The sequence below is a fragment of the Haliotis rubra genome, unplaced genomic scaffold, assembly GCF_003918875.1.
Source record: "Haliotis rubra isolate DU_JTF1 unplaced genomic scaffold, ASM391887v1 Scf517, whole genome shotgun sequence".
NCBI classification, from domain to species: Eukaryota; Metazoa; Mollusca; class Gastropoda; order Lepetellida; family Haliotidae; genus Haliotis; species Haliotis rubra.
The window spans coordinates 352,011-375,007 of record NW_025767210.1 but is presented as its reverse complement, the minus strand read 5'-3'; the positions used below and the strand labels follow the sequence as shown (position 1 = coordinate 375,007).

Genomic DNA, 22,997 nt, shown 5'->3' with positions numbered 1-22,997 from the left:
ATGCCACAATAACTCGTTGCGCCTAGTGGCTGCAAGAGTTGCATGCTCCCCCAGGGAGTTGAGATTGAGATACAAAATGAATGTATGGATGGATGGATGGATGGATGGATAGATGGATGTGTGTGTGTGTGTGTATGTATGTATGTACGTATGTATGTAATTGTGTATGTGTGTATGTGTGTATGTGTGTATGTGTGTATGTATGTATGTATGCATGTATTTATGTATGAATGTATGAATGTATGTATGTATGTATGTATGCATGTATGCATGTATGCATGTATGCATGTATGCATGCATGTATGCATGTTTGTATGTATGTATGTATGTATTATCTTTTCTGAAAATCTCACGATAGATTCGAGATGTCTGAATGGACCGAGCCGGTTTATCTATCGCTGAGATAATACTACCGGTCAAAAACCGGTTCACATTTTGGGGGGACACCAGATATAAAGCACATTATAAGTAACGAACATTTTAGGCAACGTTATGTCTTCAGAAACACTGTCTTGTCTTCAGACAGACTTAAACTGGACAGAACAATCATATACAGATTTAATACGCTTGGGAGCTATTTTTTTAGTCGACTTTATCTTCATAAATCTTATTTTTTTAAAGGCAGAAAAGTAAACTATTCTCAAATCTACTTTGGGGTATAAATTTTAAATAATGATACAGTAACTGTAATTATTTAACATGAGACTATCAACGAAAATTCTGGAAATAATAGGACCTTAGCTTAATTTTAATCCAATCGCAGCGACAGAAATATCCGTTACTGGGATGAAAGGTTGTTATTGATGTTATGGTAATGTTTCTATTGCCCAGTTGTAAGTCTGTCTTATCAAATACAGAGTGACATTACTTTGTAAACTCTGAAACGTGACTTATAACAAAACAGTAAGTGATTGTGCCATGTTTTTATTTAGAAATGAAATGTTCGTTACATCCTTACTTCCTATTTCAGATGACTCTCAATTTTATGTCTTTGGTGATTGTATGCATCCTCTTTGACTTCCCCGATAGGATAGGAGTCACGTGATATTTGAAAATAGTATCAGAACTTCACAAGCTATGTAGTTTCGAATACCCTGGTAACAAACATTTCAGTAACGGAGATTACATACTCTGGCAAGTCAAGCAGTATGTTACCATTAACCACACACAAGCTTTCAGTATTTTTGTTCTTTTCCCATCTGGCACATTTCGTGTTCTAATATAACTTGAACTATGTGAAAAAGAGCACAATTCCCTAATTTGGTGGCGGACACGGACATTTCACTCTTATTTCTACGCATGACTATTTCTGTGAGAGAGATGTAATGACAAGTACGTACCATAATGTAAAGATAAATTGTATTCATTCAAAGTGTATGGGTCAGATTATGCTTTGTTCTACACATGTACATATCTGGCTGAACATTAGTCACACACATTTCCTAAAACTGGCGAGACCAAATTCATTTAAATAAAAAGAATCCATTGGCTTAACAATTTGCAGAAAATACTTTTGACCAATATCAATGTCCTATTGTGCTAATATCCAGGTATTTGTATACCAGACTGCATTAAGTTTAACTACATCCAACCATACTGATAATAATATTTGCTAATTAAGTTTAAGAGACAGCATTTGCACCCTGTTATTGAGACTGAGCCTCATCTTATGTGGCGGGGTTGAGTCTTGCCCGGATACATCGAGGCCGTCTTAACTTCGGATCGTCCGGATTTTAGTAATTTCAAAATGGCTACTGTAGTGGAAAACGTGAAGTTAAGCGATGTTGAATGGCTTGTTATGCGAGCTCGTGGGTTTTCAAAGACTGACATCTTTGCTGCAAAGGCTTGGTTGATAACTGCACGATCTCTGTTTCCAAGATGCTTTCTTATACAGGTGTGTAAATAAAGTCTATTTGCTGACATTAGTGACAAGATTAATTCAGCGGTTCAGAATCACAGGCAGGTATCATCATCGGCCTGTGTGAAGGAAAAGCCGATTGCCGCACATATAACCTACACAGGATGTAGGAAGTCGCTGGAATTAGGTACCATACAACGACATCAGTTGTGACAACTTCGTTTTCAATCAAGAATCCAGGCAGAATTGTGGGTCAACTTACCCAATTTACTCCTACATTGCTAAACATCTCAGAGGCAGTCGAGACCAGTGAAACGAGTCATGGCCTGCAGGCAGTGCTCATTGAGATATGTGTAGTTTTGTTAATAGTAACCTGATACCATGATCCAGTTGGTAGATTCAGTGAATTTTAAAAGAAAATAGTTTTGAGTCCTGGAATGAAAGCAAATGTTTGTGTTTAAGCAAAAATAAAGTTCTTTTAAGACATGAGAAAATTGGGGAAATTACTGGATAAAAATACTAGGCATATATAGAGAATACTACACGAGGTCTCATTACATACGAATTATACGAAACGAGTGTCCTTCCTGTGGTATCTGACCGAGCGAAAGCGAGGTCAGATAACATAGGAAGGTCACAAGTTTCGTATAATTCGTATGTAATGAGACCGAGTGTGGTATTTTATTTATTACCCACGTCTTACATGCATGAAATTGACAAAATAGCGTATTTTTGTTATGTTTTTGGTTTCAAACCGAAACCGGTTTCATAAAGAGGTTGCGGAAGAGTTTTGTACTGTAGTACAATATTTGCATGATGTCACACTGTAATGACGTCACTGCCTTGGTAACCAACGTCACGATGCATGTCAGTTGTCATCGCCTCGCACAGCCTCCTACAGTAAACTACCCGTAGCACCTCGCTTCTTGGTTTCCAGTTGCTTCATTCGCTAACATCACTGGTGGAAACATTGCGTTTATGTTTTTAGAAGGATATAATGTCTCAGTTCGACTCACAATTAAACAGCGACACGGCAACGTTCGCAATGTTTACATTCCCACAATGCATTTAAGTTGTAGAATGAATGAATTCACGTGTTTGTTATGAATGAAAAAATAGTTACGTCAGAATGTGACATAATTGAGAAGTCATCGGTTATCCAATCAAATGGTTAGAATCTCAGGTCAAGTCGTTACGACACAGGTCAACGCGATACGACACTCGTGTGACGTACGAGATTAGTATGCAACTACCCATACGTTGACCTCGTGGGGAATAATATTGCATACCGAATTTTCAAACAAGTTAGGATTACAGTTTTTGGTAGGTAACTGCACTCTTTCTGATGTGACAAATCACTGTCACTTCCTGCCAGACCGGTTCTTCTTGACCTACCTTTATCTGATTCTGCTTCAGTTTGAGTCCTACCAGCTTGAAAAATCCTCCAAGAATGTGAAAGATGCTGCAAAACACCTGGAAGAGATGTGAGTTCTGCAGGAGTCATTGACAGCAAGAACCAGTGGAACAACAGTTTCAAATACAATGTCAGATAATGTATATCATATAGTTGATCAGGCTTCTTAATCTTACACAATCGTCCCAGTGTAACAGTATTTCTTACTGAAATCACATACATGTCCTAATGCTAAAATAATTGCATTTATTGTCTTTTTAACATGTTTAGAGTTTTGTATGAAATAAAACAATGTACAATGTATCTGGCAAACCATTGGACATATCAAGTATAAAGTGCTTCCTCGGTCCGTAAATCCAAATGCGACCTGATATATGTCCTGTCCTGTGTTTCAGGCTGAAGAATTTCCCCAATGAGCAGCGTCTGTGGATAGAGGTGCACACAATCCTCGAAGCTCTACAAACGGAGTCCACCGATCAGAAGAGCAGTTTCCACACAGGTGCAGTGTTTGTGTTGGTGTCATCGCTACATCTCCCTTGGTCTGTGTCCCCGGCTGAGATATTTCTGGAATGTTGCAAAACTCACTCACTGGTTTTTCTTAGCTTGACTCAAGAAATACTGATTGAGCGAGTAGACTTTAGTTTTATGCCACTTTTAGCAATGTTCCAGCAATATCACGGGAGGGGACACCAGAAATGGGCTTCACACATTGTGCCCATGTGAGGAATCGAACCCTGGTCCTCGGCATGACACCTTAATCACTGGGCCAAGAAATATTGCCTTTTGGTGGCAGTAGTGTGCATTTTATTCAGACATTAATTTGTATCTTTACATGCAGGATGAAGTTATGTACAGCATAAGGACTTTTTGTGGTGTGTTACTTATCTGATGAAACAAGATACATAGAAAATGGGGAATAAAGAAATTATAGAAGTTTCTATTACAATGAAAATTCATTTCATCGGTGTACATGTGGCTTGCTGCTAAGCTAGCTCTATCGTACGGCTGAATTGTTTATAACCATATGTTGTTTAAAGATGATACTGATTTCCAGGGTCCATAATGCCCGACCTTTTCTTGTAAACACTCACTGCTGTTGTATGGCACACAACAGAATACCTGATACCTATCTACCATGTCTGTTTGAGGCTACTAATGTACCAGTGTTGGATCCGTGATGAAGCTTAAAACAAGCTAGGCAGCTAAAAATTGAGGTTAAAAAACCCCACACACTTAAAAACAGTTAAAAAGGAAGGAGCTTGGGCATATTCCTTACCAATATGGTGGAGGATATCTTGTCCTCTGTTTAGCCTAGTATATATGCTTGGTCATTGAATGTCTGTACAGAGATATTTGCTGCGTTCCCAACCCACATCCAGTGTCAGATGCTGCTGAATGTTGCCGAGAAAATCTCAAATGTCTTGGAGCGATGTCGCCTGCTACTGCTGGCCATGAGGAAATTCCCCAATCTGGTGGTGGAGCATGGGGTATGTACCTGTAGATATCTACCATGTCTACAGTAAACCTGATGGTGGAGATCTGGTATATGCCTGTAGTTATCTACCATGAACCTGATGGTAGAACTTTTGGTATATACTAGTAGATATCTACCATGAACCTGATGGTAGAGCTTTTGGTATATACCAGTAGTTATCTACCATGAACCTGATGGTAGAGCTTTTGGTATATACCAGTAAATATCTACCATGAACCTGATGGTAGAGCTTTTGGTATATACCAGTAGATATCTACCATGAACCTGATGGTAGAGCTTTTGGTATATACCAGTAGATATCTACCATGAACCTGATGGTAGAACTTTTGGTAAATACCTATGGATATCTACCATGAACCTGATGGTAGAACTTTTGGTATATACTAGTAGATATCTACCATGAACCTGATGGTAGAGCTTTTGGTATATACCTATGGATATCTACCATGAACCTGATGGTAGAACTTTTGGTAAATACCTATGATATCTACCATGAACCTAGTACTTATTTGGTATTATTAAACTTGCAGTCCTTGATGCTGATCACTGTTCCTTGACCTGACAACTAGTGACTGTTGAAACAAGAGTGGGTAATTTTATAAGAGCTGTGTTTCCTGGTTTGACTGCAGTTCTCAGTGTATGCATTGTGTGTTGCAGCTGAAGCTGGTGGAGTTGCTGATGTCGGAGGAGAGACAGAGTGGAGCAGTGTCCCCTGTCAACTGCTACAGAAAACTTTTAGGTGAGTTGACCTATTGAGCTGTGTTTCCTGTCAGGATGTCATGATGTTGATCCAAAGAAGCTGTGAACCCAGGTGAGGTGAGTCAGAGGTAGCTGTGTCCCATCAGCTGTTAGCTGACTCAGTTGTTTAGTTCTTGTGTGTCATATGATGTGTATTCATACGTTCTGGTACAGTGTGAGATAACTGATGTTGTTCCAGTGTGTGACACACTGCCCCTGGTTCTGACGAAGATCAGTCACCTGTCAATCTCGGACGTTGAGCTGTACACCTGGTTGCAGCGATCTGTGGAGTTCTACATCAGCTATACCACACAGCCAGTCACACAGGACGTGTCACAGTCTCCAGGTATGTCACAGCCAGCCATAAAGGATTTGTCACAGTCTTCACAGTTGGTTTTTACAGTCAGTGATGGTGTAACAAGAAAAGAAAATCAAAACAAAATTCATGTCAACTCACAGTCCAGGTTCTTAAATTCATTATTTTTCCTTATCCCGACTCATGATCTTTGCTTATCTCCCTTTCCCTTTCGAATGGTAGTGGAACACTTGAATCCCTTGAAGTTCCCAAAGCGGACGTACACTACTCACCCACGAGTAACCTCCCTTTGCCCTCTCCCGCGCAAACCAGTCATGTGACGCGCCTTACTTGTCACTCTCTCCCTTTTCGCCCACACGGATGGTTGGGCGAGCACTGAGTCCCGTATACGGCAATCTATTATTTATATTTAGGCCTATTCTTCTAAATTAAGCTGTGTATGGTTTTGGTTATAATTACGGTGTAATATTTGTACAAATTTGTTGGAATTTATTGACTCTGAGTCGTGTTTTCATCGTGTTGTAACGTTGTTTACAATTCATGAAATCTTGTGTGTGTAAACACAGGTTGTCGCTGGCTGATCCTCACCCCCCTCCATCTTCATCCACCTTGCGTTGTAGCTACTGTGTTGATTTAACTGAATTACAATTTAATCAATATCTGTCTTATGTTTATAGACGTGCCATGGATCGGGTGAAAAGGACATCTCTAGTCACATGTGATAAATCTGGAGATCAGGCCAAAAACTGTATGTTGCTTGCTGCTGATGTTCATAATAGTGATATGTTGCCTAGTACATTACAGAACCAGTCTGCGGCAAAGGGGGCTAAGAAAATGTCGTCATCCTCGCAACCTACGCCGTCCCAGTCTAAGAAGAAGCAACGTCCTCTTCTACTACGCAGAAAAGATCTGCGAGTACTAGACCTGAGGGCAAAACTACACATTCTACCGCTGCTACGCAGAAATCTTTCAACGATGAGATCGTACCGCCGCATGAGAAAGACGTGTTTGACGACCCCCCTATACTTCTACCTGAGGTATCGATGACATCTATGACGCAGTCGATGTCAACTACTACTAGATCATCACCTATGAATGTCACAGCAGGCCAGCTGTCCGACATAAGACCTCTTACTTGGAGGACAGAAGTTGAGGCAAGGGAAACAGCATCGCAGCCGACACAACAAATGCAGAACTTCGACCCGGGGGAGTTCATGACGCAGTTCACCAACAACATGATGGCTATGATGGAGCAGAGATTCCAGCAAGAATCAAGGAAGACACAGTCTGCCGACATCGTGCGCAAACCACTGGCCTGCGCAAATCTACACCCATCAGAGCTACAACTGTAGTTGACGTTGGCGCACACACTCCTCCGCGAAGGTCTCCACAATCGGACGACTCCATCATACTACAAGATGATACGCAGTCCACGTTCGCGAACCTCTAAGAAGCCTGCCTCTACGCCTAGCCGATCCAAGAGACGTTCGCGAAGGGAACGCTCCCACGACAGACGTTCGCACAGGGAGGAATCATCAGCTGCATGTTCGCGAACCCAGGATGAAGGCAGAGATGACCCTGCATGTCATGAGTTTGTCTGTTGCAATTGAGATGCATAATTTTGGAGTTTGTTACAGGGGCAGTCCGCTTTACGGGCGCTAAAAAGAAGACGACTTCCTCGCAGATGAAGGCAACTGCAGCTATGGGGAAGTCGGTGCGTCCTAAGAAGTCGTCCCAGCATAGATCTTTCAGCGAAGACATTCTACCCCTTGACGAGATAGACGTCTTCGATGATCCGCTGATACTTCTACCTGAAGTACCGATGAGGGTGACGATTTCTTCAACATCTATGACTAGATCTTCACCTGCAATGATCATAACTTGCCAGATATCTGATCTACCTCCAGCATCTCAACGCAGTGAACCAGGGGTACTCAAGACTTCAGTGTTTGCGAACGCTACGTCTTCTGACAACCTAGAACTTCGACCCTGACGCAGTTCACCAACCAGATGATGTCCATGATGAAGCGGAGGTTCGTGGAAGTAGCACATGCTCGGCGACGCCTCTTAGCTGCAGGAAGATACAGGCCTCAGTCAACCCTCTACGCAGACATCGGCAGTGAGAGATAACGTTCGCGAACGTACACCTCTGCGAACGTTCATTCAACAATCTACTTCTGCGAACCCGCAGTCATCTGCAGAGAGATCGGCAGACCCAGATGCAGCAGAGCAACGAGTTTAGACGTCATCATCTTCAAGTCTCTACCAGATCTAGATCTCGCAGACGTTCGCGAAGCTATTCACCACATCATAGAGGTTCGCGAAGCTCACACCAGAGAGCATCGCATGAGCATAGATCACCCTACAGTGGCAGCCTGCAGAGCAGACATTCGCGAAAGCACAGCTATCATTATTCAAAGTCACGAAGTAACGAATCGGCGGTAGAAGGTTCGCGAAGGCACAGCTCTCCTTACAAGGGTTCGCGAATGTACAGCTCTCATTACAAGGGTTCGCGAATGTACAGCTCTCATTACAAGGGTTCGCGAAGGTACAGCTCTCATTACAAGGGTTCGCGAAAGGATGATGAGTCATCTAGAGGTTCGCTAACTCATCTTTCCCAAGATAAAGGTTCGCAAAGAGGGGAATCATCTGAGAAGGGTTCGCGAAAGGACAGCACACGAGGGAATGCAGATTCACAGGCAGATGAACAGCGCAGTATCAGCTCTATTCAACAACCACTACAGGAACAACAAGAAGACCTTGTGTTTCCTGATCCAGAGATTACAGCTGGATAGCTAACGGCCTGAATCTGCAGTCACCATCTAAAGATACAGACGACATCCTCTCCTATCAGATGCATGATGACAAACTAACGCAGACAGTTATACAGGCAGATATCAGCAAGGAGATATCTACAAGGTTCGCGAACTCTCAGATCTACAAGACATCTACAGGGTTCGCGAATCCAAGGTTTAACAACCTTAGGTCAACAGGCAGAATATTTACGTCAACTCAACAAAAGATCTACAACATGTGCGATCTCTACAGTTTGCAGCCTGCTCAACTCTACAACCGGTATGAACCTTACACCTATATAGGTTCAGGTTTAAACGACAACCTACTTGATGAAAGAATCCCTTCATCTACATGGATGCGGAGATATATACCGGGTAGCAGATGGCCTGCGGAAATTGTCGTTCACTCACTCACTCAACCCATCTGAGACGTACTGCATATATGCTGATGACTGTGACTTCAAGATGATATCACCTATCAAGCTGATATATCAAGTTTTGCAGATATAAGTCTCGACAGCCTACTTCGTCATGCTGGCTTATATTATCTACAGTGGGAAGAGGTGATTTATATCACTGAACAAGAATTTACACCTGGATCAACCCTTATTCAAGAGGTTTATAGGAGCGGCGTAGAGGTACGCGCGCTTTTACTCAACCAAGACTGGTGATGTCATGCTCGGAGGCTGATTGGTCCACGTCAGACGACGCCTCCCACTGACAGAGCAAGCAGTAGGAAGTTTACTGACTTGTAAACAAAGACGCGGTATGGGGGGATTACTTCATCGACAGCCATGTAAACAGTATACAACTACGGCCTGTTATCATCTGGGGAATCTGATAGATGTCTACCCTGCACAGCAGCATGAACAAGATTTATTTTGGAAGTTGTTGCTGAGGAAAGTCGGCATGAGTGCCTGTCCCCGGCATGGCTACACTGCACCCAGCTGGGCTATAAATAGACAACGCTTCGAAGTATGCTGATCAGCACAGATCGCCTCTGTATAGAGGGGAAGAATGATGTATCATCACTGCAATCAGAGGTTAGCACTTCCGATGGAAGATCCTACGGTTTGGAATATTGGCGGCTTTATGATTATTATTCATACGAATAATCAAGACTATCGGCACCGATCAATAACATCGAGGTCTATGCAGTGTCGGGTATCCGGACGATGGCATGCAGTTTTCTTCAAAGTGCCGATCAACTTTAACAGCAGCTGAACCTCACAATTAAGTTGCTCACGCAACTAGGATGGCTAATTAACCTGATGAAGTTGCAGTTAGAATCAACAAGATCTTCTATTGCTGGGAATCATCACAACAGAGAACCGTATTGTCATCCCAGAAGACCGTTGGTTTAAGATACAAGCCATGATACCACAAGCAGTCATCTCTCCGTTCACACTACGATCATGGCAAGTTCTACTGGGTCTACTAACCTCAGCACAAGACTTAACCCGTACAGGAAGATTACAACTGAGGCCGTTGCATCGATTCCTGACAAAACATCTAGACAGCGTCGATCCCATCTCGCTACCAGACAACCTCAAGAGGTATCTACTCTTGTGGACTACCAGAGTGACCGAACCTCCTAGTACATCCGCACACCAAGCAAGCACATGGGAACCCAGCAGTGTTCCAGTTACACGTATGGACCGTATCAAAGCATGCTTGACGAAGAGAGGATACTCTGCCAGAGCAGCCAAGCAGTATCGCTTTGCACTTTCGCAGATCAACTTCGCGGTCTATCGACGACGACAAGTGGCTGAAGTTTGAACCTTATGCAAGGCGGAAGAACTTCACTGCGATAAAAGCGACTCATCCTCAAGTGGCGGAATACCTGTGTCATCTGAGACAGACGAGACACCTTAAAGGTTCGACAGTATCTACATACCTCGCTGCCATCAGTTCAGTGATCCCCATGATAACAGGCATCAAACTGACAAAAGTTCCAGAGCTACTAGAACCAGCAGAGGAAGTTTAGAGCTCCGGCCTGGGACCTGAACGTCACTCTACGTCATCTCACCAGTGATGCCTACGAACCTTTACATCAACACTGGACTGCAGCCGAACTAGATTCGACGCAGCGAAATGAGGCAGTACATCTAAGGCTTAGATGGGACTTCATCACCAGTGATGCCTACAAACTTTACATCAACAACCTTCGAGTTGCTGACACAAAAGACTGTTCCTGCTAGCGTTAGCCATAGCAGCAAGAATATCAGAGATACATGCGCTGGACTTCAGCCGAACTAGATTCGATGCAGGGCGAAATGAGGCAGTATATCTTTGGGCCTCTCGTTGCAGCACAGCTACTAATGGTTCCTCAAAGGCGCTGAGTTGAAATCTCACCCTTTATCACGTTGACTTAAAGATGACTTTTACTAGGAAGTATTAGTTTGAAAGTCCATGTGCACAGTCTAGGACAGACTAGCATGAGTGATTAAGATCCTGTGCGGGTAAGGACCTTACCTGCACATAAAGGGATCGCAACTCATTTATGATAAAGACCTTATCATAATCCATGGGTTGTTATAAGATATCTAGTACAGAAGAACTAGTTTATCTATAACCACACGAATCAACATGATTCATCCTGTCTGAGATTGAAGTAAGACAAGGAGTGGTCCCCCCGAGTTACTACACAAGTTGGAAGAATAGGACCACGGAAATGCCATTTGCAGTTCCCATGGTGGGGATACAGGACGTATCTAAGGACAGCTGTTGAATCCAGCGGCTTGACCCACCACCAATTCTGACGGATTCTATAAGCAAAGATCATGAGTCAGGATAAGGAAAAATATGTAATTTTTTAAGTAAAATTGATATTTTATACTTATCCTGACTCATGACGAACAAGCCCTCCCAGCCTCTCCGTTGAAGACACTTGAGATTTCACAGCAGATCCAAGTACATGGGCAGAAAATCAGGAGAGAGTGACAAGTAAGGCGCCTCACATGACTGGTTTGCGCGGGAGAGGGCAAAGGGAGGTAACTCGTGGGTGAGTATTGTACGTCCGCTTCGGGAACTTCAAGGGATTCAAGTGTTCCACTACCATTCGAAAGGGAAAGGGAGATAAGCAAAGATCATGAGTCAGGATAAGTATAAAATATCAATTTTACTTAAAAAATTACATATATTGTATTTCAGATTTATTGTCCCCGACAAAGACTTCAGCGAAGAAGTTCCCAATGATCCCCGGGCTACTGGACAGAGAGAGTCAGGTGACTGACCCCTGGGGCAGCCTCTTCAAGCTGCTGCAGTTGTTTGGTGGCCACCTTGGATGGGAGATGGAGGCAGACATTTTCAATAAATCCAGGTATGTCAGCCTCAGCGGTCTTCTTATCTCAAGAGCAGGAGGTTGGTGGTTCATACCAAGAGATGTCTCATACCAAGAGACGTGTAATGATGGTACTTTCGGTTGCTCTGTGTTGTTCAGAATTATGGAAATACAAAGAAGACTTGTCAGCTCGGACTCGATGCACCTTAGGAGATAAACATCATGTGTTGGCCAATTTCCGGGTGTTATTGGGTATTTGAAGCATGGTCATTCATTCGGAACCAACAGCGTTAGCCGGAGGTTTCAAATGAAGTATTCCTGTGCTTCAAATACTCAGTAACACCTGGAAATTGGCCAACACGTGATGTTTATCGACATTGTAAACACAAAAGTAAACCAAAAGGCCCATATGGGTTTTACTGTCTGCACTCATTGACATCGAGTACGGGTACAGCAGTGAAGTGTCATCAGCTGGCTGTTTGAGCTGGTTCCCATGGTAGCATCTGGAACTGCTCCTTTGTGACGTGATTCCGACTTTACGTCACAATATGATTTGAATGACGTCACCACTGCTGATGACGCAACAATACCCTTGTCTGCGATATTTGTACGTGTCAATACGCAGTGAATAGTCTTGCAATTTCCCAGAATCGAATACAATTTGATCATGTTTTTTCAACCAATCAGATTAAAGAACACGGTGACTTTTGGTTTACAATGTGTCATAGTGAAAACACTGCATGATATATCAGTAGTCTAGAAGTATAAGTCTAGTGTTATTGTGTACAAGTACACCCAGCCGTGCACACATGTGCATACATTCTGCTGTGTAAGTGGAATATTCCTTACACATTAAACCCCATGTTACCTCTAACCAGCTGACATCGCTTTGAGCTCTGCTGATCAGGTACTTTCCGGTTTCAGAGACTACCAGTGGCAGTACTTGTTAGGTGTCTACAACAGCATTAAACAGAACCCCTCTGAGCGTGGACAGAAACACATCCTGTATGTTGCAACGGTGCTGTTTCTGCAGTGTCTCTATATGTACGTCAGTCACGTGGATACAGAAAACCTCTCAGGTAAGTAACCATAGTAACATATCACACCAGGGAGGGCGGTGGGTAGCCTAGTGGTTAAGACGTTCACTCATCACGCCGAAGACCTGGGTTCGATTCCCCACATGGGTACAATATGTGAAGCCCATTTCTGGTGTCCCCTGGCGTGATATTGCTGGAATATTGCTGAAAGCTGCATAAAACTAAACTCACTCATCTAACCATGGGGCTTATTATAACAACCTGTGGTTTGTGTAGCCTGATTTTTATACAGGCTGGTGTGATAGAGATGAATGGTGCTGATGGCAGAATTAAACAAACAGCACTCTCTGTTCTGATGTTGCAGGTTCAAGTTTGTCCTCCCCACATGTTCCAGTTGTAATCCTGGAGAAGTTCCGCTCCGAGAACGGCGAGACACAGATTCAGTAAGTACACACAACGTTCTCTCAAGTCTTCTTGTTCTCAGTCATCAGAGCTTGCACAGATGAGCTTAGTGTGTTGTGGATGGACATGTTGTCATGTCAGCTCCTTGTTGAACGGAGATGGGTTTCCAGGGAATTATTAGACCCGTGAAGATCCGGGGTAGAATAGGTCTTCAGCAACCCATGTGCTTGCCATAAACGGCGACTATGCTTGTCATAAGAGGCAACTAACGGGATCGGGTGGTCAGTTTCGCTGACTTGGTTGACACATGTCATCGGTTCCCAATTGCGCAGATCGATGCTCATGCTGTTGATCACTGGATTGTCTGGTCCAGACTCGATTATTTACACACCGCCGCCATATAGCTGGGATATTGCTGAGTGCGGCGTAAAACTAAACTCACTCACTCACTCCAGGGAATTATTAAGACCTTGATCAATGAATGTCCAAGCTTGGCAACTGTCTTGTGTATTGATTGCCATTGTGAGAAGACTGTATGATGCCATGTCACATGGTTAGAAATGCTATTGCACATCCATGCGGTTTCAGGGTTAGAATAAGTCCACATTAACATGGGCCGGATGTAATGGTTCGGGTTGTCAGGGTTGATGACTGTTAGGAAAAGTCTTTGATTGCAAAGGCCTTAAAATGGCCTGTTTTGCTCGTTAAAATTATGTAATTGTATGATCTATTCTGAATTTGAAACCAACAGTATGAACAAAACTATTTGTATCAATCTTTAATGATAAGTGACCGAAGAACCCAATCATGCACATACTACGTCATCTGTGACACAGTATCAGCCAAATGGTAGTCACAACAAAATTAGTCTGAATTGTTTTGGATGAATCTGTAAAAAGACATTGAAAAGGGTTTAAATTTTGTTGCAAAATCTCTATACGAACCCTGAATTTTGACCTTCAGACCAAAGATAAAACGTCTCCGTCAAGACAACCCACATCTCCCACAGATCATGTCGTCCACCAACATCTCCAGCTCCCAGTTCATCATCCAAAACTTCATCACAGCCATGAAATGTTTTGAGCTCCTGCACTCCTCTGAAGATCTGCGCCGAGGTTGGTAGCTCCATCACAGGTGTTTCTGGGTTAGAATTGTTCCATGGCAACCCAACCTTATGCTGGTCTTTAGAATGGCGATAAGAGGTTTCTGGGAATGGATATACTTGAGACCCGTGAAAATCCAGATTAGAATTGATCTTCAGTAACCCATGCTTGTTGTAAGAGGGGACTAACGGGATCGGGTGGTCAGGCTTGCTGACTTGGTTGATACATGTCTCAATTGCGTAGATCGATGCTCATGATGTTTATCACTGAATTTGCTGTCTGTTGTCTGTCTTTGCTCAGGGCTACAGATAAGGGGCGTACATGCGTAATGTACGCCACAAAATCAATTAAGTACGACATAATATAAGATTTCAAGCGTATCGTGTACGCACATAAATACCTTCTTACATCTAACATTTAATTTCCGTGTGTATCGTGCAATGGAAATCTATTTCGGATAAATACTTGTTCAGTTTCTTTTGCGAAACACGATTTGACACATAAGGAAACCCCGACTGTAGGAATCCCTTGCGTTGCCATGCAACGATATGCGTCACTATTTTTCTATTGGCTAAAAACTACACTGTTCCTATTTATATCCAGTCGGACCTGACATTTCGCGCATCACACGGTCGCTCAGTTATTTCTCACGCGTCTTCAAATACAAGTACATGGTTGGAAATAGTGATCGATGAATCGTCCAGACAAACCACTTCACCAACTCGCTCACACAAAAACATGTCGGTACTCCTTCAAAATTCTCTGTACACCTTCACTTGCAATATGATGTGTAAGTACACTCACATCCCCAAAAGTTATCTGGAGCCCTGTTTGCTCATCCTCAGGTCCAGATCAGTACAGGCAGCCACACACTCACACATTCATACCTGCATGCACGTCACTGTGTAAAAGCAGTAATATTTGTCAGCTGTGTTAGGGAACCTCGCAACTTAGACTTTCACTTTATATAGCAATTAATCATGAAAACCCCTTCAGTGTTCTCTCTTGAATTGTTTTTTATCCTCCAACAGTTTTGTAGGTTTGCTGTTGTTTGTTTTACTTAAAAGATTGCTTCATGCTGTTGGGACAGTAAATTCTGTATTCTGGTCATTGCAGAGTTCATGGAGGATGGAACTCTGGTCATGGAGGATGGAACTCTGTGTCCTACCAGGTGTTGGTTTGTTTAAAGCTGTTCCAGAACTGACATGTTGTAAGTAATATCTGGACCAGGTTTGTTGGTTTGTTTAAATCTGCATTCAGCAATAGTCCCGCTATAGGCTGACAGGTTGTAAGTAATATCTGGACCAGGCCGACCAGATCATAGGCAGTCACCTGTGCATGCTACATCTGCGACCTTTGATGAGTGTCATCATAAGTTATGTCCTTTTACTGTCATCTACAGTTAAACATAGTTGTGATGAAGATGAAGGGACGTACATAAGTTCTTCAAATTACCCAGGATTCCACACAACCAAAAAATAATGACTAAATAATGAAAACGCAGGCACCAAGCTTTGACACATCTGTAAGCTGGACTCATCGAAACTCGACACAAAAGTGTTTTTAGCTTGAACAAATGAATGAGAGAAGTATAGCTACTCCCACAAGGATGCTATGATTGGTTGGTTGGTGTTTGCAGGGAGCCTTCCAGGAAGCTGTTGCCCAGCTACAGAGCTACTACATGGGAGCCAAGGGCAAGATGAAGGTAGGGATCACCTCACTCCATTACTCCATGTCTTCAGAACTTCATAAGACCGCCTCCGTGGTGTAGTGGTTAGAGCGTCTGCTCGGAGAGCGGAAGGTCGCGGGTTTGATCCCCGACTGCGTCATACCAAAAGACGTTAAAATATGGTACTTGTTGGTCCCTGCCTGGCGCTCGGCATTAATGGGTACAAGGACTGGTTGGCTCGGAGTCAGTATAATGTGTCTGAGTGGGGTATTCATGCTTCACTGCGGCATGGTATCTCAGTGGGCTAGCACTATAAAACCAGCTTCAGTCTGGGCTAGTACAAGCAGCCGCACATACACATACACACGCATGCACATTGTCATATGAGCGAAATATTCTCAAGCACGACGTTAAACCCAATTTCACCTGAACTCACCTTCAGAACTGCAGGGGATCCTGGGCTGCAATGGCTGCTTTGTATGGATTATTGAACAGCGATTTTACTAGTGTTTCAAACCATCTGCCACTGAGGGCAAATTAGGAAATATTTTGTCGTCAAATTTGTAAATATTAGGACAAAGATTTATAGTAACATTATAAGAATGTGAGTGATGTAAAACATGAAATGTAGATGCGGAAGATATGGTATACCAGTACCCGAGAAATGTTTCCCTTCAAGTGTCAAGATGGTATACCAGTACCCGAGAAATGTTTCCCTTCAAGTGTCAAGATGGTATACCAGTACCCGAGAAATGTTTCCCTTCAAGTGTCAAGATGGTATACCAGTACCCGAGAAATGTTTCCCTTCAAGTGTCAAGATGGTATACCAGTACCCGAGAAATGTTTCCCTTCAAGTGTCAAGATGGTATATACCAGTACCCAATGTTTCCCTTCAAGTGTCAAGATGGTATACCAGTACCCGAGAAATGTTTCCCTTCAAGTGTCAAGCTGGTATACCAGTACCCGAGAAATGTTTCCCTTCAAGTGTCAAGATGGTATACCAGTACCCGAGAAATGTTTCCCTTCAAGTGTCAAGATGGTATACCAGTACCTGAGAAATGTTTCCCTTCAAGTGTCAAGCTGGTATACCAGTACCCGAGAAATGTTTCCCTTCAAGTGTCAAGATGGTATACCAGTACCCGAGAAATGTTTCCCATCAAGTGGCAAGCTGGTATACCAGTACCCGAAATGTTTCCTTCAAGTGGCAAGCTGGTATACCAGTACCGAAAATGTTTCCTTCAAAGTGGCAAGCTGGTATACCAGTACCCGAGAAATGTTTCCCTTCAAGTGGCAAGCTGGTATACCAGTACCCGAGAAATGTTTCCCTTCAAGTGGCAAGCTGGTATACCAGTACCCGAGAAATGTTTCCCTTCAAGTGTCAAGATGGTATACCAGTACCCGAGAAATGTTTCCCTTCAAGTGTCAAGATGGTATACCAGTACCCGAAATGTTTCCTTCAAGTGGCGAGCTGGTATACCAGTACCGAAAATGTTTCCTTCAAGTGTCAAGATGGTATACCAGTACCGAGAAATGTTTCCCTTCAAGTGTCAAGATGGTATACCAGTGCCGAAAATGTTTCCTTCAAGTGTCAAGATGGTATACCAGTACCGAAAATGTTTCCCTTCAAGTGTCAAGATGGTATACCAGTGCCGAGAAATGTTTCCTTCAAGTGTCAAGATGGTATACCAGTACCCGAGAAATGTTTCCCTTCAAGTGTCAAGATGGTATACCAGTACCCGAGAAATGTTTCCCTTCAAGTGTCAAGATGGTATACCAGTACCCGAGAAATGTTTCCCTTCAAGTGTCAAGATGGTATACCAGTACCCGAGAAATGTTTCCCTTCAAGTGTCAAGATGGTATACCAGTACCCGAGAAATGTTTCCCTTCAAGTGTCAAGATGGTATACCAGTACCCGAGAAATGTTTCCCTTCAAGTGTCAAGATGGTATACCAGTACCCGAGAAATGTTTCCCTTCAAGTGTCAAGCTGGTATACCAGTACCCGAGAAATGTTTCCCTTGAAGTGTCAAGATGGTATACCAGTACCCGAGAAATGTTTCCCTTGAAGTGTCAAGATGGTATACCAGTACCTGAGAAATGTTTCCCTTGAAGTGTCAAGCTGGTATACCAGTACCCGAGAAATGTTTCCCTTCAAGTGTCCAGCTTGTATGTTTCAGACCAGACTCTCGCTGCAGCTAGCCTCCAGTTTCTACTGCCTGAGAAACTTATCTGTAAGTATCCAAAGCTGGTAACAGATTGAGAACAATTTGGTGAAATGAAATTGAGTAAAACTCTATTGAAGCATCTCTGTACATTACTGGTTTTTAGCAATTCATGGAGATGTGGTGTGTCTTAACCTCGATTGATTCCTGGCCTGTGCTTCAAGTGTAAATAGTACAGTTAACCACTTGTAGTGGCTGACAGAGTAGTGATGTCATTCGATTATGATGTCATCGTAGCCAGTGATGTCACAATGGTCACAAAGGCATTGTGATGCAATTTCTTTACAATATTTCTAACTGACCTAATCGTACTCATATCTCGTTTGGAAGCCAGATGCTTTCTGTGGTCTACATTAGGTTATTGTAGACATTGTACAAGTTGTATAAAGCTACCTTGACTTTACAGAAAGCGTGTGAGCTTGTCCTTGATGTTGTCGCCTCATTGCCCGAACATTCCCCGACGTCAGTTTCCACCGAGGAGAGTCAGCCTGGGTTCAAGTCACTGACAACATCAGGACCAGTCCGACATTTGATACTCATGCAGTGTTCCGAGTGTGAGATTGTTCCCTTCTGTATACAGCTGCTCATCACTTGCTTGAAGGTGAGTGTCACAGGGGAGGCAACTCTTAACAGACAAACTTTGTCAGTATGTGAATTGATTTGCAGCCATGACCCTCATCCCGCCTCAAAGTCCTTTCCCTTGCTCCCCTGTAACCTCCTGCTCCTTCCTAGCACAGTTATCTCCCTTCTTTAATCCACCTGAAGCTCCTCATCTCCCTCGTTCCACCCTCCTCTGACTCCTCATCATGTGACCCTCAGTGCCATGAGTGTGGAAGTGGCTGTTACAAATACCTCCCACAAACCCCAAATGTAGTGATGTGTATGTTTTTGTGTATGTGTTTTGGAATACCATGTTAGTGAATCATTTTGCAGACTTTATGGTAAACCTCAATCAGAAGGTATCAAATAGTAGAAATAAAAAACTAGACATGGAAAGTCATGCATGATTTTGCCAATAAAATGATGCCACAATCCACTGTTGTCATCTGTATTGTTATGTGGATGATAGCAGTATGATACACATCTATTTAGATTTTAATGTATTTTAATCCATGGATGGATTCATTTTAACCAGTCAAGTTTTGGATTTTACAGACTTTCTACAGCAGCATCCATGGGGTAAATAAATACCCAGGAACTGGGTTTAATATTAACTTAATTTCATTATAATTTCCAGGAGCGGATATCCAACCACAACAATGACCTTAACCTTGGTCACCTGATCGTGTTGCTACAATACGATTGGCCAAAATATGAGAGTATATTCCTGGAGGTGATTCAGAAGATCCAGAAACAGGGCAGCTTCACCTACAACCTCTTCTTCTCCTACGTCTTCAGTATCCTCCTCCCATGCTGCTTGTGACCATCACATTGGTGTAGAAAGTGGAACATCAGAGACGCGGTGATTCCTTGTCATGTCATGCCAATAGACATGTTAAACATGGTACATGTTGTTGCCCTTCCTATCACTAGGTATTAGGCGGCTTCTAGTCAGTGTTCTAGTTGGGTATCCATGGTAAAATGCATATGGGATCTCAGCATACTTGTCTGAGTCAGGTATTTATGTTAAACTGCATATGAGATTTCAGTGTACCTGCTGTCTATAAAAACAGCATCATTCAGAAATAGGAAAGCAGCTACACAAACATGTGCATGCAAGTCGCAATATACGTGCTATAATCTTCAACTTGACATTAAACCACATTTCATCTCACCCATGTAGCTCCTGGAGGAATAAGATATTGAAAGATAAATTGGCCTAGTGGTCTGTAGCTGCAGGTATCTGTACACATTGCCTCCCAAAGCTGTGCAAGTATTTGCTTATCGTACAAGAAATGTTTGCTTGTTACCACTACACCCATACTTCACAAAGTGGTTAATGTTTCTTAGTTGAATTTCAAGAGTGGGGATTGAATTTTAACTTTCTTGTTTGAAATTTGTCAGGAAATTGAATGCAAAGCCAGCAGTAACGTTTTTATCCATGATGCCATGCCATGAAATCCTTAACCAGCCCCAGACATGGATATGCTTGAGGAATTAGCTTTCTTGGACACGCAGGAGGGAGGGCGAGTCAGCCTAGACATCATGCCCACAAGTACACGTGCACTTGCTCAGTGAGTACATACACATTTCACACATTGTCTCAGACCGTGTCATGTTGATATCAACAATAATGTCTCAAGTATAAAAAAGTGATTTCAGGACTCAAAAGAGGATGTTACAATATGACTGACTGACTGACATAGTTTGGTTTTACGCCGCTTTTAGCAATATTCCAGCAACATCAGGGCGGGGGACACCCGAAATTGGCTTCACACAATGTACCCATGTGGGGATTCGAACCCGGGTCTTCGGCGGGACGAGCCAACACTTTAATCACTAGGCTATCCCACCGCCCCGTTACAATATGAGGGCGGTGGGGTAGCCTAGTGGTTAAAGCGTTGGCTCGTCACCCCGAAGACCCGGGTTCAATTCCCCACATGGGCACAATGTTTCAAGCCTATTTCTGGTGTCCCCCGCCGTGTTATTGCTGGAATATTGCTAAAAGCGGCGTAAAACTAAACTCAGTCAGTCAGTTGTTACAATATGACCTACAAAGACATGCCAAGTCCGACCTCCATTATATGACATACAAGAGATTGCTAGGGCTGACCTCTACTATATGATCTACAAAACCATACCAGGTCCCATCTCCACTATATGACCTACAAAACCATAGCAGGTCCCATCTCCACTATATGACCTAGAAAGGCCTGCTGTGTCCGGCCTCTGCTGAATCAAATATAAGCATCTTGTATTGCAGGCAGCGGACAGTCACCCGGGGGGTCAACAAGGGTGTGAAGGAGGACTTCCGGGCCAGTCTAGAGAAGCAGGTGAAGACTGTCAGTGACCACATCAACAAAGTCCTGCTGTGCTTCATGACAGAGGAGAGAGAGTTGCTGCTCCAGAACATTTAGCATCAGAGTTGTACAATTGTAAATAAATGTACAGAAACCTTCTGGGCTGTGTTTGTCTGTCTGCTGTGTTAATGTCAGGGAATATCCTAGATGCTGATATAACTATGTCGTCCCTCATGTGGAAAGCCACACACATAGCTATAGGCAGTGTTCTCAGCTCTGGCTGCTGCTGCTACTGCTGCGACTACTATTGCTACTTGTTCTTCCACTACTACTACTAGTACTACTGAGGCAGTGGCATAGTCTGGTGGTAAAGCGTTCACTCTTCATGCTGAAGGCCTGGATTCGATTCGGAATATTACGCCATATTGTTATATTGACCGGTTAATCAATACACCTGTTATCACCCATTGTCAACTGAAGGAAGAAAGTGAAATCAGCATAACGACGTGATTTCATTATACATAAAACATTAGAAGCGGACACGATCACATTCAAACAAAAGGCAATATGTATGTTGAACTCTACTGGTCGCCAAATGTTCATCAAATGTTTTTACAGTCTTCCCTGTCGGAAAATCCACACCTCAAAACAATAGCACCTACATTTATTACTAAAAGATGAAACTCCAGGAAGCATCTCTATCCAAAGAAAGAAGTCATCTTTTAACAGAGACCATGACATTTTCCTTTCAGTGTGTACGCCTCTGTGCTGTCATCAGATCTTCAACCACTATCATGGCTGAAATATTGCCGAGGTGACGTTAAATTCTAACTCACTCACTCACTCAACCATATCAAGGGCCTTGTTCCCAAAGAAGAGGGCTTAGTTGTAAGGGTTCATTAACCACGGATGTTCATTAACAGAGCACAGTAGTGATGATGTCAATGTTCTGATGGGTCATGCTGCAAATATGTAAACCGTCCCAGATTGTGAACCAGAGCTGCACAGTAGTGATGAAAAGACAAGAAGGGCACTTTCTAAGGATTCATTATCCCTACATGAACTTGAGCTTGATGAAAAGAGGACCTTTTTTGCGGGGAAATAATTTTTGATGCACGACCGTGGACAAGAAGCACCTAACAGGATGAAGGTTTTGCTGCACCACATGGACTTCGTCACCTTGCCAGGAGCAGTCAGTACAGTCCGTTTCAGTCAGAAACGGACCGATGAATTGCAAATTTTATCATTGTACAAAATTGCCACATAAATATAAATAGTACACATGTTTATCATTTACTAATACCCAACAGCTTTCTGATATTTGAAAATTTTCCGGACTCGACCAAAAATGTTGTTAAAGAACTATCATCATTGAAAATGCAAAAGCTGTTATCTGTCGCGGCGGGGTGAGTATCCGTTTTCCCGTCATCAAGAAAACTGGCATACACCTCGATAACTCGGTAAAATCAATTGATTGATAAGCAAACATGGGGCTTCCTCAAGTGACAAGTGGTCAGAGATGGCAAGTCATTGGTATGCGGAATGCCGGCATGTCACAGAGGGCAAGGAACGGTGGTTGCCATCCATCGACTATCAGCCGACTGGCCAGAAAACATTAGCAAACCAATGACTTTAAGGACGATCAGCGTTCAGAATGACCACGAGTGACACCTCCTAGTGAGAATGCAGCCCCTCTCAGATCAAAGGAAACTTCATCCATTCATGTCAGGTGGTGTGTCTAAAACATCGTCATTTGTCCAACAGAAT

The 22,997-nt window shown here is 43.0% G+C and overlaps 1 protein-coding gene across 1 annotated transcript; it reads left to right on the top strand.

Annotated features, from left to right (window-relative positions):
- Positions 1-1,737: 1,737 nt before the first annotated feature.
- Positions 1,738-21,389, top strand: LOC124292419 (integrator complex subunit 10-like). The gene is made up of 18 exons (XM_046729500.1): positions 1,738-1,894; positions 3,275-3,342; positions 3,668-3,771; positions 4,620-4,759; positions 5,425-5,506; positions 5,705-5,851; positions 11,770-11,938; positions 12,824-12,978; positions 13,301-13,379; positions 14,302-14,453; positions 15,287-15,296; positions 15,558-15,612; positions 16,081-16,146; positions 18,286-18,339; positions 18,737-18,931; positions 19,568-19,727; positions 20,408-20,504; positions 21,194-21,389. The coding sequence occupies exons 1-18, from the start codon at positions 1,748-1,750 to the stop codon at positions 21,345-21,347; spliced, it is 2,034 nt and encodes a 677-aa protein (XP_046585456.1). The 5' UTR covers positions 1,738-1,747; the 3' UTR covers positions 21,348-21,389.
- Positions 21,390-22,997: the final 1,608 nt, after the last annotated feature.

Coding starts and splice junctions, on each gene's coding strand:
- LOC124292419 (XM_046729500.1), top strand. CDS start 1,748: ATGGCTACTGTAGTGGAAAACGTGAAGTTAAGCGATGTTGAATGGCTT. Junction 11,939..12,823: donor GACATTTTCAATAAATCCAG/GTATGTCAGCCT, acceptor TTCCGGTTTCAG/AGACTACCAGTGGCAGTACT. Junction 16,147..18,285: donor GAGCCAAGGGCAAGATGAAG/GTAGGGATCACC, acceptor TGTATGTTTCAG/ACCAGACTCTCGCTGCAGCT.